Raw genomic sequence first — 21,613 nt, 5'->3', positions numbered from 1 at the left:
GGATTGTCCACCAGTGGAGCAGTGCGGTTGTTGCTTCTGATCCCAGTGTTGCCACCGTTCAGCTGATGGGCCCTGGCAAATTATGTGGTCCTCTGCATGTCAGCTTTCTTCCCTATAAAATGGGCATGATGTCCCTCTTATGGGGTGGCTTGGCACAGGGTAGGCACTTAACCAGTGTTAGCCCCCCTCCCCCAAATTCTATTCATAGTAAGGAGAAATCCAGACATTGGAGCATGAGGAAGTATTCCTTATATCGCTCTACCTTTCCCCCTTTCTCACACCCAAGCCAAACCTCAAAACCAGGTCTTCTCCCTGTCTCCCCTCCACCTACCTCCTCATCCCCTCAGTCCCGCTGTCACTGCCAGAGCTCATGGAAAGCACAGGAATCTCAAGGGAAACCAATCTTCCTCCTCTCAGCTGGGCGGACGCTCAGGCGCTCATCCCTGTGGACTGAAAGGCAGAGGACCTAATCGGAGTTACCTCTCTGGGGAGCAGGAGGGGCAGAGAGGAGGTGTTTTTCCAGGGTCTTCTTCCCATTCCCTTTCACTACATTGCCCCCACCCAGGGAGGCTCAAGGTGGTGACTCTGGCGCTCGCTAACTCTCTGAGGAAACACCCAGGTCAAGGTGCGAGCCTGTCATAAGGCAGCCGGAGGAAGGGAGGGGGCTGACTAGGTAGTATGCTGTCATACTCTCCGTGACAAGAGTTTTTGGCCCAGGGACTATCTCGAACTCAGTCTATCTCTGTGAGTGAGATAGGGGAAACTGTAAACACAGGTGTAAATTGGCCCGCGGAGGACCGGGATGCCGGTCCGAGCGAGGTGGAGGACCAGCTCTCTCCAGTCCAACCCTTCATTCTATATCCAGAAAACTAAAGTTCCTGGGGGTGAAGCAATTTGCCTGACGCTCCGTCCCAGGACTGAGCGGGACCTGGAATCCGCCGTCGGGATTCCCAGTCCGGCTCCCTCGCGCCCCACGCTCCTCCCCCGCCACCGTAATGGACAATATCGGTGCCCACGCAGCTTTGGCGACCCGGCTCGGCTCCCGACCTCACTATTCCACTCCCGACCTCTCGCTTTCTCGTTCCCCCGCCCCAGCTCTCGGGCTTTAACCGCCCCAGGGTCTCGCAGAGCCGGCTGGACGAAGGGAGGCAGGACACCTATGATAACCTCTACAGACATTGTGGTCAGAGGAAGGCTGCGAACACTGATAGCCGCCTCTGGGGCGGGCGCAGGTGCGGGCTCGGCTCGCGGGTCGGAAGGCGCCCAGTCCCGGGCCAGGGGCGGGGCCTCCCCGCCGAGAGAGGCCGGGCGGGTGGGCGAGGGAGGGGCGGGGCGGGGCGGGGCGGGGCGAGTTTGGAGCGCTCCGGGCGGGAGAGCAGCAGCCCGCCGGCAGGGAGCCGGAGGCACGCGGGCCTGGTCGGGGGGGAGCGCGGGGGGCGCGGGGCGGCGGCGGGGACTGCGGAGGTGCGGCGGGGGCCTGGGCGCGCAGCGTAACCGGAGGCGGAGGGGGCGGAGCCGCGCTCGCAGCTGCCACCCGGCCTCCCGGCCCCGGCAGAGGACACCCGCCCGCCGCCGGGCACGCACCGCGCGCACTCACTCTCCAAACAATGCTCCGAGGCGCCCGGCGGGGCGGCTGGCGGCTCGGCGACCGACGGCGAGGCCGGGGGAGCGCGGCCCCGAGGTGAGCCAGCGCGACGCTTTCTCCAAACCCAGTCTCTTTTTGTCTTGGCGAACGTGGCCGCGGAGGGGAGCTCCGGGGGAGCGCCGCGGTCGCCGAGAGGGCGACCCCCCTGTCGGCGTCCCCCGGGGTGACAGGCGGCCGCTGGCGGAGGGTGGAGCGTCCGGACCGCGTGCGCCCGGGGTTGTGCTCCAGGTTGGAGGCGCTGAGCCTGGAGCACGCGGGAGCCGGAGGGGTGTTTTCGATTCTTTTGAGAATCGCGCTTTTTTAAAACGGGGGAAACTTTCCTTCGAGTTCGGGGAGGGGAAACCGACTGTTCAGCTGGGCTTGCTGGGCTTGCTGTTCTGTTTGGGGCAAGAGACTGAAGCGCTTTGCGAGTTGCTAATGGGGAAGACTTCGTTTCTGCGGCAGGAGTCCTGTCAAAGGAGCAGAGAGGGAGAGGCCGCCGGGGCTGCGAGGACCGGGATCCCGGGGGCGAGATGGTTTGGGGCCCCAGGGTAGCCGCCTCCTGTGTTGCCCCGAGTTAGATGGCAGCCTCTGAGCCCCCAGAGGGAACAAGATGATGCCTTTCTCCCGATCCCCGGCTGAGCCCTCTGAAAGGCGTACTGTGGGCACGTTCTTAACCTTTGCTTGTGCTGCTCGTGTCCCCAGCCGGACACACACACACACACACACACACACACACACACACACGCACTCAGAAAATAGAACCTCTCCACCTCTCCACTTTCAGGTCCTGTAAATGGGAATGGAGGCAGGGCCGGCTGAATGTGTTTATTTTTCTCAGGTAGTGCTCAGCCAGCGAGGGCATGGCTTTGCAGAGCTGTAAAGGGAAGCCCGAAGGTCTACGGGCCAGGAGTTTTGCAATGAGATCAGGGCAGAGTCAGGTTCCATGGACCTTATTGATCACTGGCCTAAACAATGGTAGCAGCCTTTTTCCCTTTTTCAGAGGGAAATTTGACAGGAAGCCCTGGGGAATTCTGCAGCTACTTTGTTATCAGGGGATCCTGTGGAATTCGGCTATCCTCCTTACTGGTTTAGGCTGTAGGAGGTCTAACCCATGAAAATCACATTCCTACTGCTGAGATTAGATTACATTGCATTGGAGAAGGAAAAAATAAAATAAAAAGTTGGGCGAATATCATGATACCCTCTGGGTGTGTGTGTGTTGGGCGGGTGTTGGGGAGGTGTGTTAAGGTTGTCACTTTGTTCTTTCTGCCTGGGCAACCCCTACCAGTCGAGTATTGAAATCCAGACATTTTCCATATGTACTTTTCTTTTTCAGTGTTGCATTAATTTAATTGTTCTATATATATATATATATATACGTATATATATATATATACACATATATATATATATATATAACAATGCATACGTATATATTTATTTATTAGATGAGTCTTTTCTGGAATTCCGTCCCTTCAGGGTAAGGCATTAACAACCTTTGATGCAAGTGTAAGGGGCATTTTGAGCCAAAAGGTTTAGTTTTATGGATCTGGCCACCATTCTTCAGATTCTTTTTAAATGGGATGGGAGTGTGTCTGACAACTTCAGTCTTGCACATTGTAGCCACAAATCTAGTGCAGAAGTTTGCAGAGGCAAAGCTATTTTTCATGACTTGGATCAGAAAGAATGCTGGGACCTTTTTCTAATCTTACACTGCTGCCTCCCACTGAAATGGGGGAATTTGCATAATTCTGGGGGCTGCCTCCCCTCTGAGGTACGGGATGTGGGCTGGAAGGTACCATTCCCAGGCTGTGGAGAGTTGGCACTGGTAGGCAAAGTACTGTTGCTGTTTGTGTGTGCCACTTGAGTTTTTCACCATCTCTCACTGAAAACAAATAGGAGATAATTCCAGGCATAGAGCTCTCTAGACAGAACTGGAAAAGCATCTTTTCTGGCTTGATGTGGTGGTAAATTTCTGTTTGCTGTGACTGAGAAACCAGTTTTAACAGGATGCAGTGAGTCAATGATGGTGGAAGGCTAGCGCTTCATTCTGTTCTCTTATTCAAAGCCTTCCCCTAAAAACCTTTGCCTCTCTGAGCCGTCGTGTGGAGAGCTGTGCCCGCGTCAGAGGATTTCAGAGCTGGGCATGGGAGCAGAGAGCGTGCGTAAGCTGGGGAAGGTTCTGAAGGAGGCTTCCCATACCTCAGTCATCCAGAGCCGACCCAAAGTCCCAGGGCTGTTGTGGGCCATCGGGGACAAAGAATGGGGCGCTCTGGAACCAAGCAGACGTGACAAGTTTGTGCTCTCGGTTGCCTGTTGGGGGAGGCAATGAAGGGTGGGTGGCTACCCCAGACTGCCTCTTTGTGTGTCTGTGGTAGCCGTGAGGAAGTGGTTGGACACCCACCTCCACAGAGAGCTCAGCCTTATAAGGAGCTGCAGGAACGTGAAAGGCCCACACAGAACGGGTTTCTGAGTTTTCTTTCCCCGTCCCATCAAGGGGGCTCGGGAGCCTTTGCCTGCAGTAAAGGGGAGCCTCTCTTTCCCTGTGGTCAGGAAGCCAACAGCTCTCTATGAAAGGACCAACTCCCCACTTTGGGGCAGGGATATGGACCCCTGCTCTCTGAATACCAGTGTGCTTCTTCCACTCCCCCTCCCCCCAAAATTTAGCAGCAGAGCCTAAAGCTCTCCCTGGCTCAAGACTGTGGGAGGAAGAAAAATCCTTGCTATCCTCCTCTGCTTGTTGAAGCTTAGTGACCTCTTCTGGGGAGCTTGGTGAGGCATGAACCTGCTACTTGGGTGTATTTAGGGGAGGAGAAGAACCTAACCCACAATCATCTTAAAGAGAGGGATGCATAAGCCCCTACCGACGGTTGCGGAAAGACAAACACTTGTCTTTTTCTCAGAGTGTTTATTTAGCTTCAGGATGCGGTGGCTTCACGGTGAACTTTGGAGGGAGAGGAGGTAAATTTAGCTCCGGTGCTTGTGAATAAGCATGCCTGTGTGTGAGTGTGGGACGCTGGAAAGAGAGCACTCTCCACAAAGATGCTGGAGTGGGCTCCTGGCTCACTCCACCCGGTTAGCCCTGATGATAGTTTAGAGGGCATCTGCCCCAAAGCAAGTTCTCACTGGAGGAGAGGGGGCAGCAAACCCCAGGGCAAAGCTCCCTTTTTGATGAGAATCTGATCGCCTGACGTTTGTAGAGATGATTTTCTCATGGACGTTTTCCTTATGAGGAGGTCAGTTCATTTAAGCGAGGAAAGAAGAACGACGAGCAGCAAACAGGTGATGGGCAGCCACTCTGTAGAATGAATGACGTGATGAGTAGAGGGGCTGCCAGCACAGTTGGCCGTGCCTTCTACAGCCACCGAACTCCCTGTGTCTGCTGGACAGGTCTTAGTTATGTCGTTGCCATTGTTTCTCCATCTCTAAAATGGGGATAACAGCGACCTGCCGGGGTGTTATTCAGGCTAATTGGTTCATATCTGCAACCCTTTGAGTTCATCTTCAACAGGTGAATTTACTAGGTTCTCTGGGCAAACTCTCTGCTCCCTATTGGACTGTCAGAGACAACTCTTGCAGCGAGCAGACTGCCTTACCCCCAGGGCTATCGTAGGGGAAAATAATTGTGTGGTAATCTCTTCCTTCTGTTATATTTTACCCGGCCACCCTTAGACCAGAGGGCTGTGGTAATAAGGCATTTCTCTTTCTGTTTCCCTCCTTGGCCTACAGCCCTGGCTCTGTTGACCTCACCGAGCACCGGGTTGAGTAACGTCTATGAAGTAAGGGGAGGAGGGCGGATTCTCAAGATGCTGGACCTCCTGACACGGTTCCCCTGAGGGGCAGGCTGGCCCCACACCTCTCCCCTTTCTCATCCACCGAGTGTCCCCCTGGCCAGAAGTGTGGCTTCCAGCACTGGGCTCAGGGCCCAGGCCTACCTGCCCCCTCACACAGTCCTTGGTGAGAAGCTGTGGCTTGTCCTCTGGAAACCACCATTTTTATCTGCTGTACTACGTTGTAGTTCTTGTCCCAAGCTCTAGATCCCTTCAGCCCTGGGGACTGAAATGCCCGCTCGGCTTGGTACTCCCGTCACAGAGCTGTGCTTAGTTTTCACAGCTTCTGATAAGGCCGCACCACCGGAGAGTGACTAAGAGCCTTATGACAAATAGGTGAGGGCCTCCGAATACACGGAATGCTAATCTCTACCTTTTTCTTCTCCTTCTTTCCCCCTCCCCCCACCTACTACTCCCCCTTGGAAGACTCAGCCTCTCGCTGGTAGTGCGGTCATCCTCAGGTCGGGCAGCTCTCTGACAGGCCCAGTGTTCTGCTGTCCCGGGAAGCCGCCCTGCGACCCGCATCTGCCTCCCAGGAGACCACGCCCGAGAGCCGAGCGCAAGATGAGCCAGCGCGCCGTGGGCTCAAGATGCACCGGACCGTCCGACTGAGCCCCGAGAGCCCGAAGATGTCTGCGTGCGGTGACTTTGTGGAACACATCTGGAAGCCCGGGTCCTGCAAGAACTGCTTCTGCTTGAGGAGTGACCACCAGCTGGCGCCCGGCCACCTGCCCCCTCCGCCTCGCCTGCCCCCCAGGCCCGACAACTGCCGCCTGGAAGATGAAGGCGTGAACGGCTCGCCCTACTCCAAGCCCACCATCGCCGTGAAGCCCACCATGATGAGCCCCGACACCTCCGATGTGTGGACAGAGGCGAACCTGGGTGCCGACGTCTCGCAGGTGAGGCTGACTAACCCCGGTGGTATTTTTACAGGGGCTGCTCTTGTTGTAACACTGGGTGGCTGGCCAGCAGCCAGGGAGGGCTGTTAGAGCACGGCTCCCGCGGGACGGCCTCCCATCAGCCTGCCCCACGACTGCTCCTTCCTGACTCCTGCCCTCCTTTCCTATCTGCCCTCCCTTCCATCTGTCCCTTTAGGCTGAGAACCATCAGTCCAGTCCCTCCAGTGGCATCGGAGATTGTCTTAATTATATATCTGGAGGCACGCAAAAATGCAGCTTTTTTTTTTTTTTAAAGGTTTTTAAAGTTTTTTCATCGATCGTTTAAAATGCATACACGAGTAGCAATGATTGCGTAACAAATGCTCTGTGTCCACGGCCCGTTACCATGAGTGTCCACAGATCAACGCACGACCGCGTCTTGCTTCCTCTCTGCTCCCAGCCCCACCCTCCCCTCCCTGTGATTTTAAAGCAAACCCCAGATGTCATGTCATTTCCATCCATGTCTTTAAAAAAATAAAGTCTTCCTAAAAAAGAGAACCACAATGTCATGATCCCACTTAACGTGTTAGCAATAATTTCTTCATATCCAGTTCCCAGCCAGGGTTCATGTTTCCAGTTGTGAAGCTTGGATTTTAGCAGCTTTGAACTGGGATCACCAGAGACAGTTATATCCCTAGAGATTAGACCGTTCTGCTCATCTCCCACAGGTCCCCCTTACAAAGGTGTAATTATTTAGAGGGCACGTAGAGCCTGCTGCCTCTAGACAGGGTCTAGGAAGCTGGAAGTCTAGGACATCTAAGAACTGCTTGGGACTTGTTTGACCCTTTTGCCTATTCTAGTTTTCCTAAACCATCATGATGAGTGGATCAGGAAGGCTGTTTGAGCCTATGTGAAATCAGAGGTCAGTTTTAAATTAGAGGAGGCTTAACTGAGGAGAGACATTTCCTGTGGTTCGGCTTAGCTCCATGTTCCTCCAGAACCGCTCCATTGGTCATAAGCTGGTTACACCCATTCACCAGGCTGTGCTCAGTACCTTCGGTCTTTACAGACGTAAGCTAGGGACTCCCTCAGCTCAGAATCATCTTGGAAAGGAGGCGAATGCCGGCCCAACTTTGAGGCTGCTTCTAAAAGTTTTGGGGTAGGGGGAGACTTTAGAAGGGAAGGACAAGGGGACCATGACTTCAGTGATGGGAATGACCAGTCCACATCTTAAGATTTTACTTATTTTAGAGAGAGAGAGAGAGAGTGTGTGCACGAGTGGGGGAAGGGGCAGAGGGAGAAAGAGAATCTCAAGTAGACTCTGTACTTAGCAGAGAGCCCGATATGGGGCTTGATCTCAAGAAATCAAGAGTTGGATGCTTAACCAACTGAGCCACCCAGGCGTCCCATGACCAACCCATATCTTTGTCTCGGGGCTCAACTAGTCCAGCCACTTCTGCAGGCTCCGGCTGAAGTCACTGCCTGTAACTTGGAGAGGGAGCAGCTCTTTGGCACGGCCCAGGGAGCAGCAAGGGAGCTGGGGACCCAGCTCAGAAGCCACCCCTCACTCTCCTGCCCCAGCACCCACCCGAGCTGTTTTAAAAAGCCCCATGACTTTGGTTTCTTCAGGATTGTACTGTGACACGGTTATCAAGACAACTAACAAACATAAAACAAAAATGCAACCAAACTCAACACTCTGTTTTCGAAGCTCTTAGGAGAATTTATCTCATCGGGCCATTTTGAGGGAGAAGGCAGAATGTTCTTTTTGAGAGGTTTGTTGTTTTTTCTCCCCCCCCCCCCACCCCACCTCACAGACTTAAGCCAGCCAGACCCCGGGTGGGAAACGCAGCTCAGTGTCTGGGAAGACCCCTGGCTCCGGGGGGGTGGGGGGGGTCCCCAGCAATGAAGAGAGTCTGTGGGGAGATCAGAAAGGTAGGCGTGCTGCAGGGCTCCCTCCCTGCAGCATGGAAGACCGTTGACAATGTCGTGGCACTCTCCTCTCACGGTTTCTCTCTTCCTTTTTTCTCTGACAAGGTCTAATGTAAGTCTTTTAACCTTGGGGCTGTGTAGGTCATCTGGAGACGAGCCCCCGGCAAGCTCCCCCTCCCGAAGCAGGACGACGTGCCGCTAGTTTACCTGGGCAGCTTCCGTGGTGCCCAGAAGCCGGCCGGGCCCTCTGCCTCCACAGATGGCCTCGCTCGCTGCCCCCCGGCCTATGCCGTGGTGGGCCTGCACAGCCTAGAGGCCCGGGGGCAGCGGACCACTGCCTTCCACCCAGTGAGTTTCTCCAGTGAGAAGGTTGGGCGAGAAGATAAACCCGTGTTTCCCTACCAAGAGCTGACCTCCGCTCAGGAGAGCTTCCGCCAGAAGGTAGCTGCCTTTGCTGGCATGACGTCTGGCTGTCACAAGGGCCCCGGGCCCTGCCCCTCTCCACAGCCCCTGCGGGAGTCCCTGCCCTCGGAGGACGACAGCGATCAGAGGTGCTCACCTTCGGGGGACAGCGAAGGAGGAGAGTATTGCTCCATCCTGGACTGTTGCCCCGGGAGCCCCGTTGCCACGGCCACCTCAGAAGCTGAGAGTTCTCGGGGCAGACCTGGCAGAGGGGACCGCTCACCACCGTGCTGGGAGCAGGGGGGGTGTGGGGGCCCCCCTGAGGAGGAGAAGCAGCTTCTGAGCTTCCCGAGGGAGTGCTGTAGCCAGGGCCCAGCCGAGAACCCGCCCCGCCTGGGTCCCAAGAAGCTGTCCCTTACCTCAGAGGCCGCCAGTTCTTCGGATGGCCTCTCCTGTGGGAGTGCCAGCAGTGGGGCCAGCAGCCCCTTCACCCCCCGTCTTGAGAGTGATTACTGCTCCCTCGTGAAGGAGACTGTGCCAGGGAAGGAGCAGGACTCAGGCTGCCACGTGCTGACCTCTGCCAGGGGCCTTGGACTGACGGGGGAGCCCCAGCCTCCAGCCCACCCCAGGGAGGCGGTACAGCCTGAACCCATCTATGCTGAGAGCACCAAGAGGAGGAAGGCGGTTCCAGCACCTTCCAAGCCACAGGCCGCAGCGCAACAGGCAGCAGCCGCTCGGGGCCAGGGCCAGGTACGGACAGCTAATGCCTGGGCTCAGAAAGCAGCATCTGGCTGGGGCCGGGACAGGGAAGGCCCAGATATGGCTCCCCAGGTGGCAGCCACCATCACGGTCATGGCAGCCCATCCAGAAGAGGACCACCGGACAATCTACCTGAGCAGCCCCGACTCCGCCGTGGGGGTCCAGTGGCCACGCGGGCCTGTGAGCCAGGACTCCGAGGCAGGTGAAGAGGAGGCTGCAGCTGGGCAGGGGCTGAGCTCCAGAGAAAGCCACCGTCCCGACGCGAGTGAGAACACGCCCAAGGGGAAGCCTGCCATTCCCCCCAAGCTGTCCAAGAGTAGCCCCGGAGGGTCCCCGGTGTCCCCCTCTGCCTCCCCGCTGTCTGACCTCAGCGAGGGGAGCTCCGCTGGTGGTACGGGGCCCCAGACTTCCTCCAGGGGCCCCACTGACTCTGCTTCTTCCTGCCGGGCCAGTGGCGTCGCCGCTGGTGACTCTGTCCGGTGCCACCCCCCAGCTGCCACCGCCTCAGCCTTGGACCAGAGGAGGCCCCGGTACCAGACGGGGGCCTGGAGCCGTCAGTGCCGGATAGAGGAAGAGGAGGAGGTGGAACAGGAGTTGTTGAGTCAAAGCTGGGGAAGAGAGATGGAAAACGGCACCGCAGACCCCTCCAACTCCTCCGCGTGGCACTGTCTCCGCCCCACAGACGGCTGCTCCGGGCAAAGCAGCAAAGTGGGCACCGGGATGAGCAAATCGGCCTCTTTTGCCTTTGAGTTCCCCAAGGACAGGAGTGGGATTGAGGTATTCTCACCTCCGCCGCCGCCTCCGAAGTCGCGGTGAGTATGATGGGCTGTGTGTAACTCGGGGCCCTTCCAGAAACCTCTGCTGTTGCCCTTTACCGAAAGCCCTCAGGCCCAAGCCCTGAGTCCTGCGCGCTGGGCACCAGCGTCTGCCCAAAGGCCCTTGTGCCTTTATGTAAGTTCTGGGTTGTTCGTGTTCATGCTCAGCAAACAAGCCCCCAGGCGGTGCCCTGCCCGGGATTGGCTTTTTGAAATGACTCTTTCCGAGAAGCACTGCCAAGCTGTTCCTCTCTCCTGGCGCTCAGAGTTGTCGAAGCTGGTACTCTTTTCCTCCCCGTCTCTCTGAAGTCTCCCTAGCAGGCTTTTTCGGGGAAACGCTGAGATTCACCATTTATTTAGACACGCAAAAGAAGGCCAGGGAAGGTTGTCCTGTGGCATTTGGAGAGGCAAGGAGACGGGGAGGCCCACGGGCACTGCCAAATGTGTGCTCCAGAAACAGTTAGGCCTTGGAGCCAAGAGCAGGGTAGTAGGAGGCTCTGCACGTGGTTAGTAACCTTCAGATGTGGATTTTTACCGGGGCGGCGGAGAAGGAGTTCGTTTTAGCATATGCTGAAATCAACAGCTTTCTCCACTGCTTCACTGCTGTCTCCTGCCAGTTTAAAGTACCTTCCAAAGGCCCAAGAAAAATAAGTGCGTTTTTAAAGGTATTGCGTTGTGCATGGAATTTAAAAGGGGGGGGGGGGGGAATTTCCCTCTCATTCCAGCAAGATGGATTCCTATCAGGGAAAGGAGAAACCTGCTGTGTGTTTTGTTTTTGTTTTTGTTTTTTAAGTGACAGCCTTTCCAACAGACTTTTTCTAGTTGTGTCGTTTCCAGTGATTCTGTTTCAGCTCCCGTGCCTCCGGGCTGTTGCCGGAAGCAGGCAGCTGACCACAGAGACATGCAGCTGTGACACTTGACTTTGAACATCAAGGCGTCTCAGGCTGTGATGCTCTCTAACGTGGGCTTTTTCTGTGACCACTGCTTTGTTCTGGTATTGCACTGGCCACCTGCCATGCGGCGTAGACATCCTCCAGATCCTCAGGTGATTTGCAGACTCCTTTTGGCTACAGTTTTAACTTCCCGAGTGAATGAGGGATCCAGCAGCTAAGAAGAGCTCCCATTTATATGGCGCTCACTGTGGGCCCGTTGTGGATCTAAGGGAATTAGACCTGTTAACTCCTTTGATCCTCAGAACAGCCCCAGGAGGTAGGAATTACCATCCCCAATTTACAGAAGACAAAACAGAGATAGGAGGAGCTGAAGTCACCTGCCAAGGTCACACCGTTGTATCTGGCCGGCTCTGCTCCTAAACACATAGGGCACTTCAGCAGGTGGTGTAGGAAGTGAACAAGGCATGAGAGTAAAACATGGGCATTGGCTCTGTCTGCCTCAGGCCTGGGTAGGTTAGTGGAAGTATGGGCTTTGAACTTGACCAGAAAATCAAGTTCATACTGCATCTGTCTTATCTATGGGCTGAGTGATCTTGAGCAAAGCCACTTACCGTGACCGAGCCTCCCTAAAACCGCATGGGAATAACAATGCTTTTATAACACCCTGTTGTTGAAAGACTCAAGTGAGAGGAACAGACTCCAGTAGAGGGGTTCATTATTATGCAGGCAAGGGCCCCCTGGAGCTATTGTTTGTACGGGGACACTCGCACCCTATGGGAACCTCCTGGCCCACTCCTAGGCCTACCACCTGAACACCACCTAGTTCCTCGGGGAAGAAACTAAACCTTTCTCATGGGAGAATTAAGGGCCTGGAGGAACCCCAGTCACCACAGCAACCTGACTCAGGTAGGGTTTGCATTAGCGTCTGGGTTGAGATCAGAGTTTTTTGGCCCAGTTTGTTATGATAAAACCATTGGATTATATATGTAGCTCAAACCAGGTGGGAATCTCAGAGGTTCTGGGTTCCAACTCTTAAAAACAAACAAACAAACAAACAAAAACCAAGCAAACCAAAAAAGTTCTTATTTTCAGGACTTTTGGGGAAAAAAATCTGGGAAATAAAATTAGCTTAAGGGAACCCAGAAAAGAGCAAAGAGCACCTGGCACTATTTAAAATAAAACAAACTCATATATATTTTCATTTGGGGAAGATGTTTTAAGCATTATTGACATCTCTTGAATCATCACATCTGCCTCGTGAGGAGATGAGGGCGGGCTTGGGACCATAAGTTGACTTTTAATTCTGGAACTCAGTACTTACTGAATCCCACTGAGGAAGGTGCCAGAAACCCACAGCCTTCGAATCTAGCAGGTCAGGGTGATGGCAAATTGGACTGTTCATGGGAACACAGCCCACAGTGGTAACTATGGCAGGCTGATGTCAATTTTCCAAGATGGAAAATGTTAGAAGGTCTTTGAATGACATTGAAGATTAACTCAGTTTCTTTGCACGGCCCATCTGTGTGTCCTATTTCGAAGAATCGGCCTCACCCGCAAACAAAAATAGCGACTCTCATGACGCGTGTTAAGTACACTCAACGCTCTGGAGAAAGGGGTTGTTTCATGCAGGACAGTGTTACTTTTCACTTACATGCACTTAGATCCTTCTGCTTTCTTGGGCTATTATGGAAGAACAAAGAATCATTTTCTGGTTTGCCTAATGGTCCTGCTTTACGAAACTGACTGTGGCTCGGAGTTTAAAAAAAAAAAAATGATGTTGAGAATGACGTGACTTTCCTATGGTGTTGTTTTGGATGTTTGGCAGTAGCTTCTCTGTCTGAGATACTGTCCTCTGTAAGCTCCCATTAGGGGTCTGCAGAAGATTCTTGCTGTAATGCCATGAAGGACAGGGGCTCTCAATGCCCATGTCATACCCTTCAGAGGTATTTAAGTGCACTCAGTGTACCTCCTAGCAGATGAGGCACGGTCTGGGGCCACCACGGATCCACCTACACGTTCGGGCTCACCAGCTTAGACTGACGGACCTCACCGAGTCTCTGGGTCAATTTAGTGCCCCAACTCAGGGCAGAGTTCGGAGGTGAGGGTTGACAAGTCCTGCTGGCTAGGAGGCTAAAACCTACGGGGAAACAAGCGTGGACTTCTTAGTTTCAATGTCACATTCAAGACTTAAAGGCAGTTTCTTGAGAGCAGCAGCGCCTGGGGAGATAAAATTAAGATGCAGAAGAATCAAATTTATTTCTGCCTTTTATTTCTTCGCAGATGCAAACCTGGTTTTAAAAGACTTTGGCTTTTGAGTGACAAGGTCAGTTGAGGGAGACTCCTCTGATTAGCGCGGACAGGAATTTCACAGAAAAACCCCAAATTAGGATGAGAGGCCTGAACTCAGAGGAGGAGCGAGAGCATGGCAGGTGAACAAGAACTAAGACCGGTTTATATGGTTTCAGAGGCCAAAGGTCTGGCCCCAGGTGAGGCTAACCAAGAGAAGAGTTTCCCCAAGAAAGTGAGAGAGGTTTACTTTTGAAGTCGTCACTCATGCTCATCGTAATTTTAACCCACTACTTAGTTACATTCTCCCGATCCTCTGCGGGGATTCTGGGGAGCAGAGACCGAGTCTATCTTTGGGCTCTAGCTCGTTCTTGATTCCCCGCTCACCCTCCCCCGTCACTTCTCGGCAGACAGGTGCTGACAGGGTCACAGATGGAGCTGTTCTGTCCACAGAAGTGGCCACTGGGCCATTGGAATCAAGATCAAAATGACTTCATTGTGTGGTCTCTTGGTAACATGGTCTCTCAGCATGAGCCCCAAGGATGGGAGTAGAATGATAGAGATTGCTATTTATCTCCAGACTCCATATCTGATCTGAGTTAAGCTCCGGATGCTTTATTCTTGAGGCATTTTCTGCTACAGTGGATTCTGGTAGAATGGTAACAATTTACTAGGCAATCCTATAGTCTTGATGTGTAATGGGGCTTTTCTGTGTGGCATTTTGAAAATCACAGTTTGTATTAGAAAGCACTCTATGTGCTTTGAGAATCTTCTCTATGTTTAGCCTCTTTGACAAAGCTGAAATAAGTTGGCTGGTGGTCGGATCGATCCAGGGAAGACTGAATCCTGGGGATACTTCAGGGAGAGAGATTGCTCCCGCATGTACACACAGAGTTTGGCAAACAGAACAAAGCACGTCAGCAATGCCCGTTTATATTCTGCTCCCTGCCAGGGGCAAATTAATAGTTGGCCTCTTCCCCTGAGTTTGTGGATAGAACCTGAAAACACTGGACATCGAATGATGCTGTCTGGACCAGGGAGAATCAAAATTGATTTCTATATTTCCAGTCTGTAATTAAAAAAAGAAAAATCACTGAGTTGAACAGTAGTCTATATCAAATATGTTGGAACTTCTCTCCGTTTTGGAGCATACATCCACGGCTAAGGGTAGGGATTCGATTTTCTTTCTGTAATTCATCAGGTGTCTCCTAAGTGCCTACTTTCCATTATGCTCTGTGTAAGGTGCTAAAACGTCAGTGACTGGGTTCTGCCCCTTAAGGCCCCTGAGGGTTGAGTGGGTATAAATTAAATCAGCAGATGTGTCGTATGACCACCATGGGCTCTCGCCCTGTTTTGATTCCCTTTGATTAGATTGGTTATCATAGCAACTGGATTCTCATTCTGTTGGGTAACACAGAGGTAAGTTCAGCTCAGTGTCCAGGAGGAATGCAAGAATAGTCCTTCCTTGAAGTGTCTTGTGACCTGATTCAAGGCCAAGGTTAGTATAGGTATATAGATAACCATTTATTTTTAGAAAGGCAGGATGGGGTGGGGAGGCAGATGCTCCCTGAAGGTCAAGAGCAGGCTTAGCCATCTGTAATAACACAGTATCCTGTTTGGTGCCTGGTACATAATAGATGCTCAAGAAATACTTGTTGAATTGTAGGCAGAGACCATGCTCGTCTTATCTCACTTTCTCCAAAAGCACTATGCTTCGCATATCAGGAAGTGTTGAGAAAGGAACAAGTAGCTTTAAATTCTTGTATCCAAGTATCTTTCTGAAACCCAGGTTTCTGGATTGCCCCAGTGCTCTGTTTTGGCAGTTAACACAGTATGTCTTGCACCCTGTTAAATTGGATCCATATTTGTATCTCCTCAAGAAATTGTAAATTCTTAGGAGAACAGGAACCGTGTTTCATGTATTTTTCTTTGACTTTCCCATAGGATATCTTAGCATAGTACCTGGGACACAGTAGGTATTCAGTAAAGGATTATTGAACTAGGGGGGGACAAAAGGCCAGAGAGAACTACAGATCTTGGCCTGATTTTTCACTGGACATCCCATTATAATTCTGTGCCTAGCCTTGCTCAATAGAACATTATCACCTTGAGTAAAAGAAGCTGAAGTTAATAATTATTAATGTTTCAGGGTGGGCAAACACCCCGATAGGCACAATGTATCCTTTCATGGATTAATTTCTCTCCAATGATTATACATTTCAGTTTTGCAACTGAGCTCATACTCTGCTCTTTTTTTTTTTCCCCAAGCTGAGCAGGTGTGTGGAGCCAGCCCTCTCTTGCCACAAGAATGTTCCTTTCAGGTAGTCATCACCTAAGGACCTTTCTCCCCACCAGTGAGTCTCAAGGAATTCTAGGTGTGGTTTCACTTCTCTTGGGAAGAGATTTTTCATGCTTTCTGAGGTGGGTTGGAAAACACAAGTGTGGGCCATGTGCTCGAGCCCCCATTGTCGATCAAAGGGACTTTTTCCTAAAATGGCCAGCCTACTTTTTGGGTGTAGAACTCACCAGTTGGTGAGAAATTATCTATGTGTGGTGTGAGTCATTTGTTACTGTGTTAGGACCGTCGATATGCTCACGAAAGGACTTCCTTTTATCAGGAAGGAAGTTGATAGACCAACTGCAGAGAACACCCGGCGGCCCTTTCTGCAGCTGATAACCTTCAGAGTTTAAGATGGGTCTTCATCCCCTGTACTAGAATTGCTCAGTTTCTTTATATCGACTCTTGGGCACATCCCTAAAACTGTCAGTCGTTAAAGGGTGTTTATGCTATTTCCGTACAAGTTGGTAGAACTCCCAGCTTCAATGAGCTTTTGTCTAATGCCTTGGATGGCTTACTCTCTGTGCTTCTCTAATGGGCTGACTCACGGAAGCAACTGTTCTTCACTGGGGTGGGGGGGGGGGGGGGAGGGAACTTCCAGATTGAAGACAGCTTTAAGAAATCCTTCCCTTTTTACTCATCTTACTGTCCAGGACCTATCACTGTCAGATGATCCCCTGACTTGCTGGTAGTTTGGTTTTTGGCCACTTCGTGCTCATTCATGCTTGTGCTATGAAAACTTATCTGAAGTCTCAAACCAGGCAAATAATGGGCAGTGTTACCATGTATGTTCCTGGGTTGTAGAACACCCTTCAGAATGGCTCCTGCTCTTCAGAGAGCTCCATATAGCAGTCAAACTCAATGCAAAAATACACCGACACTGGATAAACACAAGAATAGTTGGGATAACTTGATATATTAGTAAGTAATATGACCTTGAAGGTCAGGAAAAAAGGGAGGAAGTCTTTGGAATTTTAAAGCTAGTCATAGTGGGGATGTCACTTAAAATAATGCTTATTGATATGTATAGCTCAAAAGGAAGATTTTGTGACAACATATTCTTGAACCATGAGGGCAATTCGGTTGCATTCTCCACACCAGTTCCACTCAATGGGAGTAGCAGCCTGAAGCTCCACATGGAAAACAGGGAGACCATGTGCCTTCCCTGCAGGAAAGTTCACCACGATCAATTAGTACTGTCTGCAGGTCATGCCAGTGGAGAGTGTAGACATGTGGGCCAGGTATTTATCAATCTAGGTTTCGAATCTAAAATTTACCGTCTATAATGCAAAATCGTTGATCGTCAGTAACTATTCCCTATACTAATCCAAGGGTTTTATTATTTTTTTTGTTGTTTATTTATTTGTTTGTTTTTTTAAGATTTTATTTATTTATTTGAGAGAGAGCATGAGTGGGGAGGAGAGGGAGAAGCAGATTCTTCGCTGAGCAGGGAGCCCGATGCGGGACTCGATCCCGGGACTCTAGGATCATGACCTGAGCTGAAGGCAAAAGCTCAGTCGACTGAGCCACCCAGGCGCCCAATTCAAGGGTTTTATACCTGTGAGAGGATCTGTGTTCTGTCCAGCCCAGGCCATCCTAAGCAAACTTTGGCAGACTGTGGTCCTCTCTTTGATTATAACCTCAAAGTTCAGATTGTAAGGCCAAAGGTTTTGTTTTCTCTTAATGAGTGATTGTGAATATCCCATGAATTGTAACCTTTTTGGAGATCTGTATTTGAGTAAGTAAGAGTTAACCGTTACATCTGTTACCCATTAAATGATGTATGTTCACTTAGCCTTACCCTCTTTGGTTTGTAGCACTGGCTTTCTATGCTTCCCGATGGCAGAGACAGGGAGTGGGGGCAGGAGGTATGTCTCATCTTTTAGAGGGATAGTTTGAAAATGAAAATTCCATATTATAAATATATAAATATTATAATATAAATTTATCATATAAATTTAATATAAATATAAATATATGTTTTCATAATACATAGTACATTTAATTTTTCTGCATCTTCTGGACTGGTGATGAGTTAGGTTGTCTGTTTCAGAGATGTTCAACTTGGGGACAGAGCGTGTCTCCCGAGGAGCAAGTACAAGAAAGCCAGGACAAGAATACTCACTGATCTGTCACATTTACTTTGTGACCTCCCTTCAGATCTCTCAAAATGCCTTCTATATCTTCATGTCCTCTCTAAAACTTGAAACAGAAATTGTCTCTACCAATGAATCCTAAATCCAGCCCCTTGATCCTACTTCTTATCCTACTTTCAATGCTTGTCCGTGCCTCTTCTGAAAGCAGAGAAACATAATGAAAGAGACTCTTCTTCTTAGAGTTCAGAGTCTGAAGTTTTCTTGGTCTTAACAGTCGTTTAATCGCTAAATATTGAGGATTCGGTGTAGGTGGAGCTAATATGAGCTACTGAGTTAAGATTCAGTGTAAGAATACATTATGCCCCTGCAATCTCCATTCCTCAGTGTTTGCCTCGGAGAAACACTTGGGTCAATAAGGGAACGCATACGATGAAGATCATCACAGCATTGTTCACAGTAGAGGGTAGTTGGTGCAATCACAGGTATTCGTTTCTAGGAAAACAGAAAAGTAAAATGTCATGAGTATGAAATGAAATACTTAATAGCAGTCAGACATTATGGACTGGATATATATACAGAAACATGGATGAACCTGAAACTAGCGTTGAGTGAACTAAGAAACAGAACACGATCTGTAACACAATGTAATGCTGTAAATTGAAAACACATAAAGTGCCAGCATTTTTTAAAAGATAAATCCAAGGATATATATCCAAGGAAATAACAGTGAGTACCCGCAAGTGGGAAATCGGGAAATGGAGAGTTAGTGTAGAGATGGGGATGAAGGGAAAAGCTAAAACAATGCAGATCAGTGTGAAGGTGTATCATTAATCGAGGCAGAAGGTGATTTCACCTCTCTGCACTTGAAGTAAATAAGAACATAAAGAAAGACCGAATCATGGAGAAAGAGGACTTACTTGCAAGAAATAAGAATGGCAACTAAGAATATCAAGAAAAATGGTGAATGTTTGAAATAGCTGCTTTGGAGAGTGGGAGGTCAAGTGCAAGCATTGCCAGGGAGCCCCAAGGGCTAGCTGAAGGCCGGAATCATGTATTAATTGTGGCCCCAGGCTGCATGGTTATGCACTTTCCTAGAGAAGCAGTAGGCTGCCTGGTGCAGGAGTGAAGATAGAAAATGTTTGAACTTACCTAGTATGATATTGTGATTTGTAATAAATAAACCTTTGGTCTCCATCCCTGTTTCTGGCACAGAGCTCCTAAAACCCGGGGAGTTTGCTAAGTGATGAATTTCCTAGGAGCCATAAAGGCGTGTTTTATTATGTTAATGAGGTGACTTTTGAACCCACCTAAGGATGGGGGCTGGTTGCCAGGAAATCAGCCCTGTGATTAGCAGGTTGGAACTTTCAGCCCCACACCCCAGCCTCTGGGGGAGGAGTGAGGGGCTGGAGGTTGAATCAGTCTTCTGTGACCAAGCTTTAATCAGCTGTGCCTCTGTAATGAAGAGTCCATAAAACCCCCAAAGGATGGCGTTTGGAGAGCTAAGAGGTTGGTGAACCTGTGGAGACGTGTGTGGAGTGGTGTGGTGCGCCTGCCAAGGTCATGGAGGTTCCGTGCCCTTTCCCCACACCTTGCCCTGTGGCGTCTCTTCCATCTCGCTGCTCCTGGATTATATTCTGTAAGTGAAATGTTTCTGTGAGTTCTGTGAGCTGCTCTAGCAAATGAATCGGACCCAAGGAAGAGGTCATTGGAACCTTCGATCTGATGCTGTCTCCGGGTCCTTAGTGTCAGAATTGAGTTGTTTGGTAGGACACCCAGCTGGTGAGAATTAGTGGTGTAGGGACCCCCCCGCCCCCTGCCCACCGCCACGCTGGAATTGGGTGACCAGAACCCTTACCCAGGTTGGGGGAGGTTTCAGCCAGGACTAAAGGAGATGGGAGAGAACAGCTAACAGAGGGCTGAAGAAGTGACCTGGGAGTGGGAAAGAAACCTCATCCTTTCTGGGCAACAGACTGGGCCAGAGAGGGGAGTAGAGAAGATCATCTAGTGGCTTTGTTACAAATAGCCTGACTCTCCCAAGCCAGGAGGGTAGGAACAACATCTAATATAAATACACACAGATTTCTTAAGCCAATAGTTGGGCTCAGAAACTGGGTCAACAAAGTGGACTTGGAGCATTTGCTGAATCAAGAGAAAGAGGGAAAGATAATTCTGAAAGCGTCGTTGCCAAAACCAGTAGTCTAGAAACAGAAAGATTCTGGTCAGGCACAGATTGTATTGGTGGATGGGTTCCAAGAGGGATAGGTCAGGAGTAGAAGAGCAGTAATTCCCAAGTTGGTGAGTAAGAATTTGCTACTGCTTTGGTTTACTCAATCACCAGAGCCCTCCGTTGGGGGTGGAGAGGTGGTGTGAAGGGGGTAGGAATCATGGGAGGTTCTTTTTTGCAGAGGAGAGGCAAGCTAATACCGTAAAAGGGTTCTTCTGTTTCTTAATTTGTGTATAATGGAGCTAATCAATCTGGTCAGCTGTGGAGTACGGCAGCCCTGAGCCTGGGGCTACACTACAAATTAGCAATGTCTTGAATCCTAGATCACACTGAGGTCTGGTTGATGGACAGATCAGTGCTTCCTAGTTACTTTAGAATAATGCGTATCTTCAAAGCATCACCCTGATGACTTTCTTCTTTGATCTCTTTATTTTTTTATTAAAGATTGTATTTATTTATTAGAGCGAGAGAAAGTGCACGTGCACGTGAGAGAGCACAAATGGGGAGGGGCAAAGGGAGGGGGGAGGGAGAAGCAGACTCCCTGCTGAGCACAGAGCCCAAGTCCGGGGCTCCGTGCCAGGACCCCAAGATCCTGACCTGAGCCGAAGTCAAACACCCAACTGGCTGAACCACCCAGGCGCCCCCTTTGAGTCTCCATCCAGTATCATAAGAAAAGTAGAAATATCAGAGTGAAATCTGTAACCCATGTGCTCTTTTCTGCTTCTATCCAGGTAGCAGAATTAGTTTATTGGAGGCTGCTGAAGTCCTCCCTCTGTCTCTGTCTGTCCGTCCGTCCATCCATCCATCCATCCATCCATCCATCCATCTTTCTGTATACGTAACACTTTTCTGTGCACCTGGTGCTGTTTCCGGCGCGTAGCAAACATTAACTCATTGCATCTTGCCCACAGCCCCATGAGATAAGTGTGATTGTTATCGGCATTAGGAGAAATGGGCTGGATGGGCAGCCGAAGCACAGATCGCTGAAGTGCCTTTTATCAGGCACCCGGCCAGAGACCAGTGGAGCCAGGACCCAAGCCAGGCAGCAGAGCTCCCGGGTTCATGGTCTTAACCACCCCATCAAGAAGCCTTCCTAGAGGACTCGGAAATCCGTCTGGGAAGTTCTGGAAATGCTTGCACGGCTGTTCTTCCCAGAGGCTCCTGCAGGTCCTCCCACACTGTGCTGGGCTGGAGGCGGGCCGGCAGTCAGGGTACCCCTCTGTGGATTGCAGCTGCTTGGTCGTCCATTTGTTCCTCATCGCCTTTCCATCTTCTCTTCCTTTCCACCTGCATGTGAACACCTGTAAGAGCTTCCTCCTTGACTTTCCAGGCCAGGACTCGGGCCTCTTTACCTCTGTTGGAGATAAAGTGTAGTACATTGGTGATGGGGTCTCCCTTACCTGCTCCCTGACCCTTCTGGCCTGTCGTCAGCCTCAGCTCAAAGGTCCCCAGGCCAGGTACCTCCAAACCTCTGCCTGCCTTCCTCCGGCACCAGGCAGCCCAGAACTTCTCTAGGAATGTACACAAAAGAGT

At 50.8% G+C, this 21,613-nt stretch overlaps 1 protein-coding gene and 1 long non-coding RNA gene across 5 annotated transcripts in view; one reads left to right on the top strand and one right to left on the bottom strand.

Moving 5' to 3' along the window:
• Nucleotides 1–25: 25 nt before the first annotated feature.
• Nucleotides 26–1,332, bottom strand: LOC145717800 (uncharacterized). Of its 3 annotated transcripts, none has more exons than XR_014141228.1 (3): nucleotides 1,048–1,332; nucleotides 332–450; nucleotides 26–112 (listed from the first exon to the last, which is right to left on the bottom strand). It is a non-coding gene; the product is annotated as an uncharacterized LOC145717800 (long non-coding RNA). The 3 variants fall into 3 exon arrangements; XR_014141229.1 differs by having other exon boundaries at nucleotides 332–466; nucleotides 1,068–1,332; XR_014141227.1 differs by having other exon boundaries at nucleotides 1,068–1,332.
• A 203-nt stretch (nucleotides 1,333–1,535) lies between these two features.
• The window catches only part of PRAG1 (PEAK1 related, kinase-activating pseudokinase 1), a 49,161-nt gene continuing 29,083 nt past the window's right edge, over nucleotides 1,536–21,613 (top strand). Inside the window, exons 1-3 of one of the 2 annotated variants that reach the window (XM_081808371.1) lie at nucleotides 1,536–1,681; nucleotides 5,884–6,356; nucleotides 8,409–10,240. In XM_081808371.1, coding sequence (XP_081664497.1) covers nucleotides 6,048–6,356; nucleotides 8,409–10,240 — 2,141 coding nt within the window. In that variant the 5' untranslated portion in view covers nucleotides 1,536–1,681; nucleotides 5,884–6,047. Of the gene's footprint in view, nucleotides 1,682–5,883; nucleotides 6,357–8,372; nucleotides 10,241–21,613 lie in introns of those variants that run through there. The other variant, XM_081808378.1, reaches the window with a different exon arrangement.

Source organism: Leptonychotes weddellii, chromosome 2 (assembly GCF_054177405.1).
Source record: "Leptonychotes weddellii isolate Sample4059 chromosome 2, ASM5417740v2, whole genome shotgun sequence".
NCBI lineage: Eukaryota > Metazoa > Chordata > Mammalia > Carnivora > Phocidae > Leptonychotes > Leptonychotes weddellii.
This window is presented reverse-complemented; position numbering and strand designations above follow the sequence as displayed.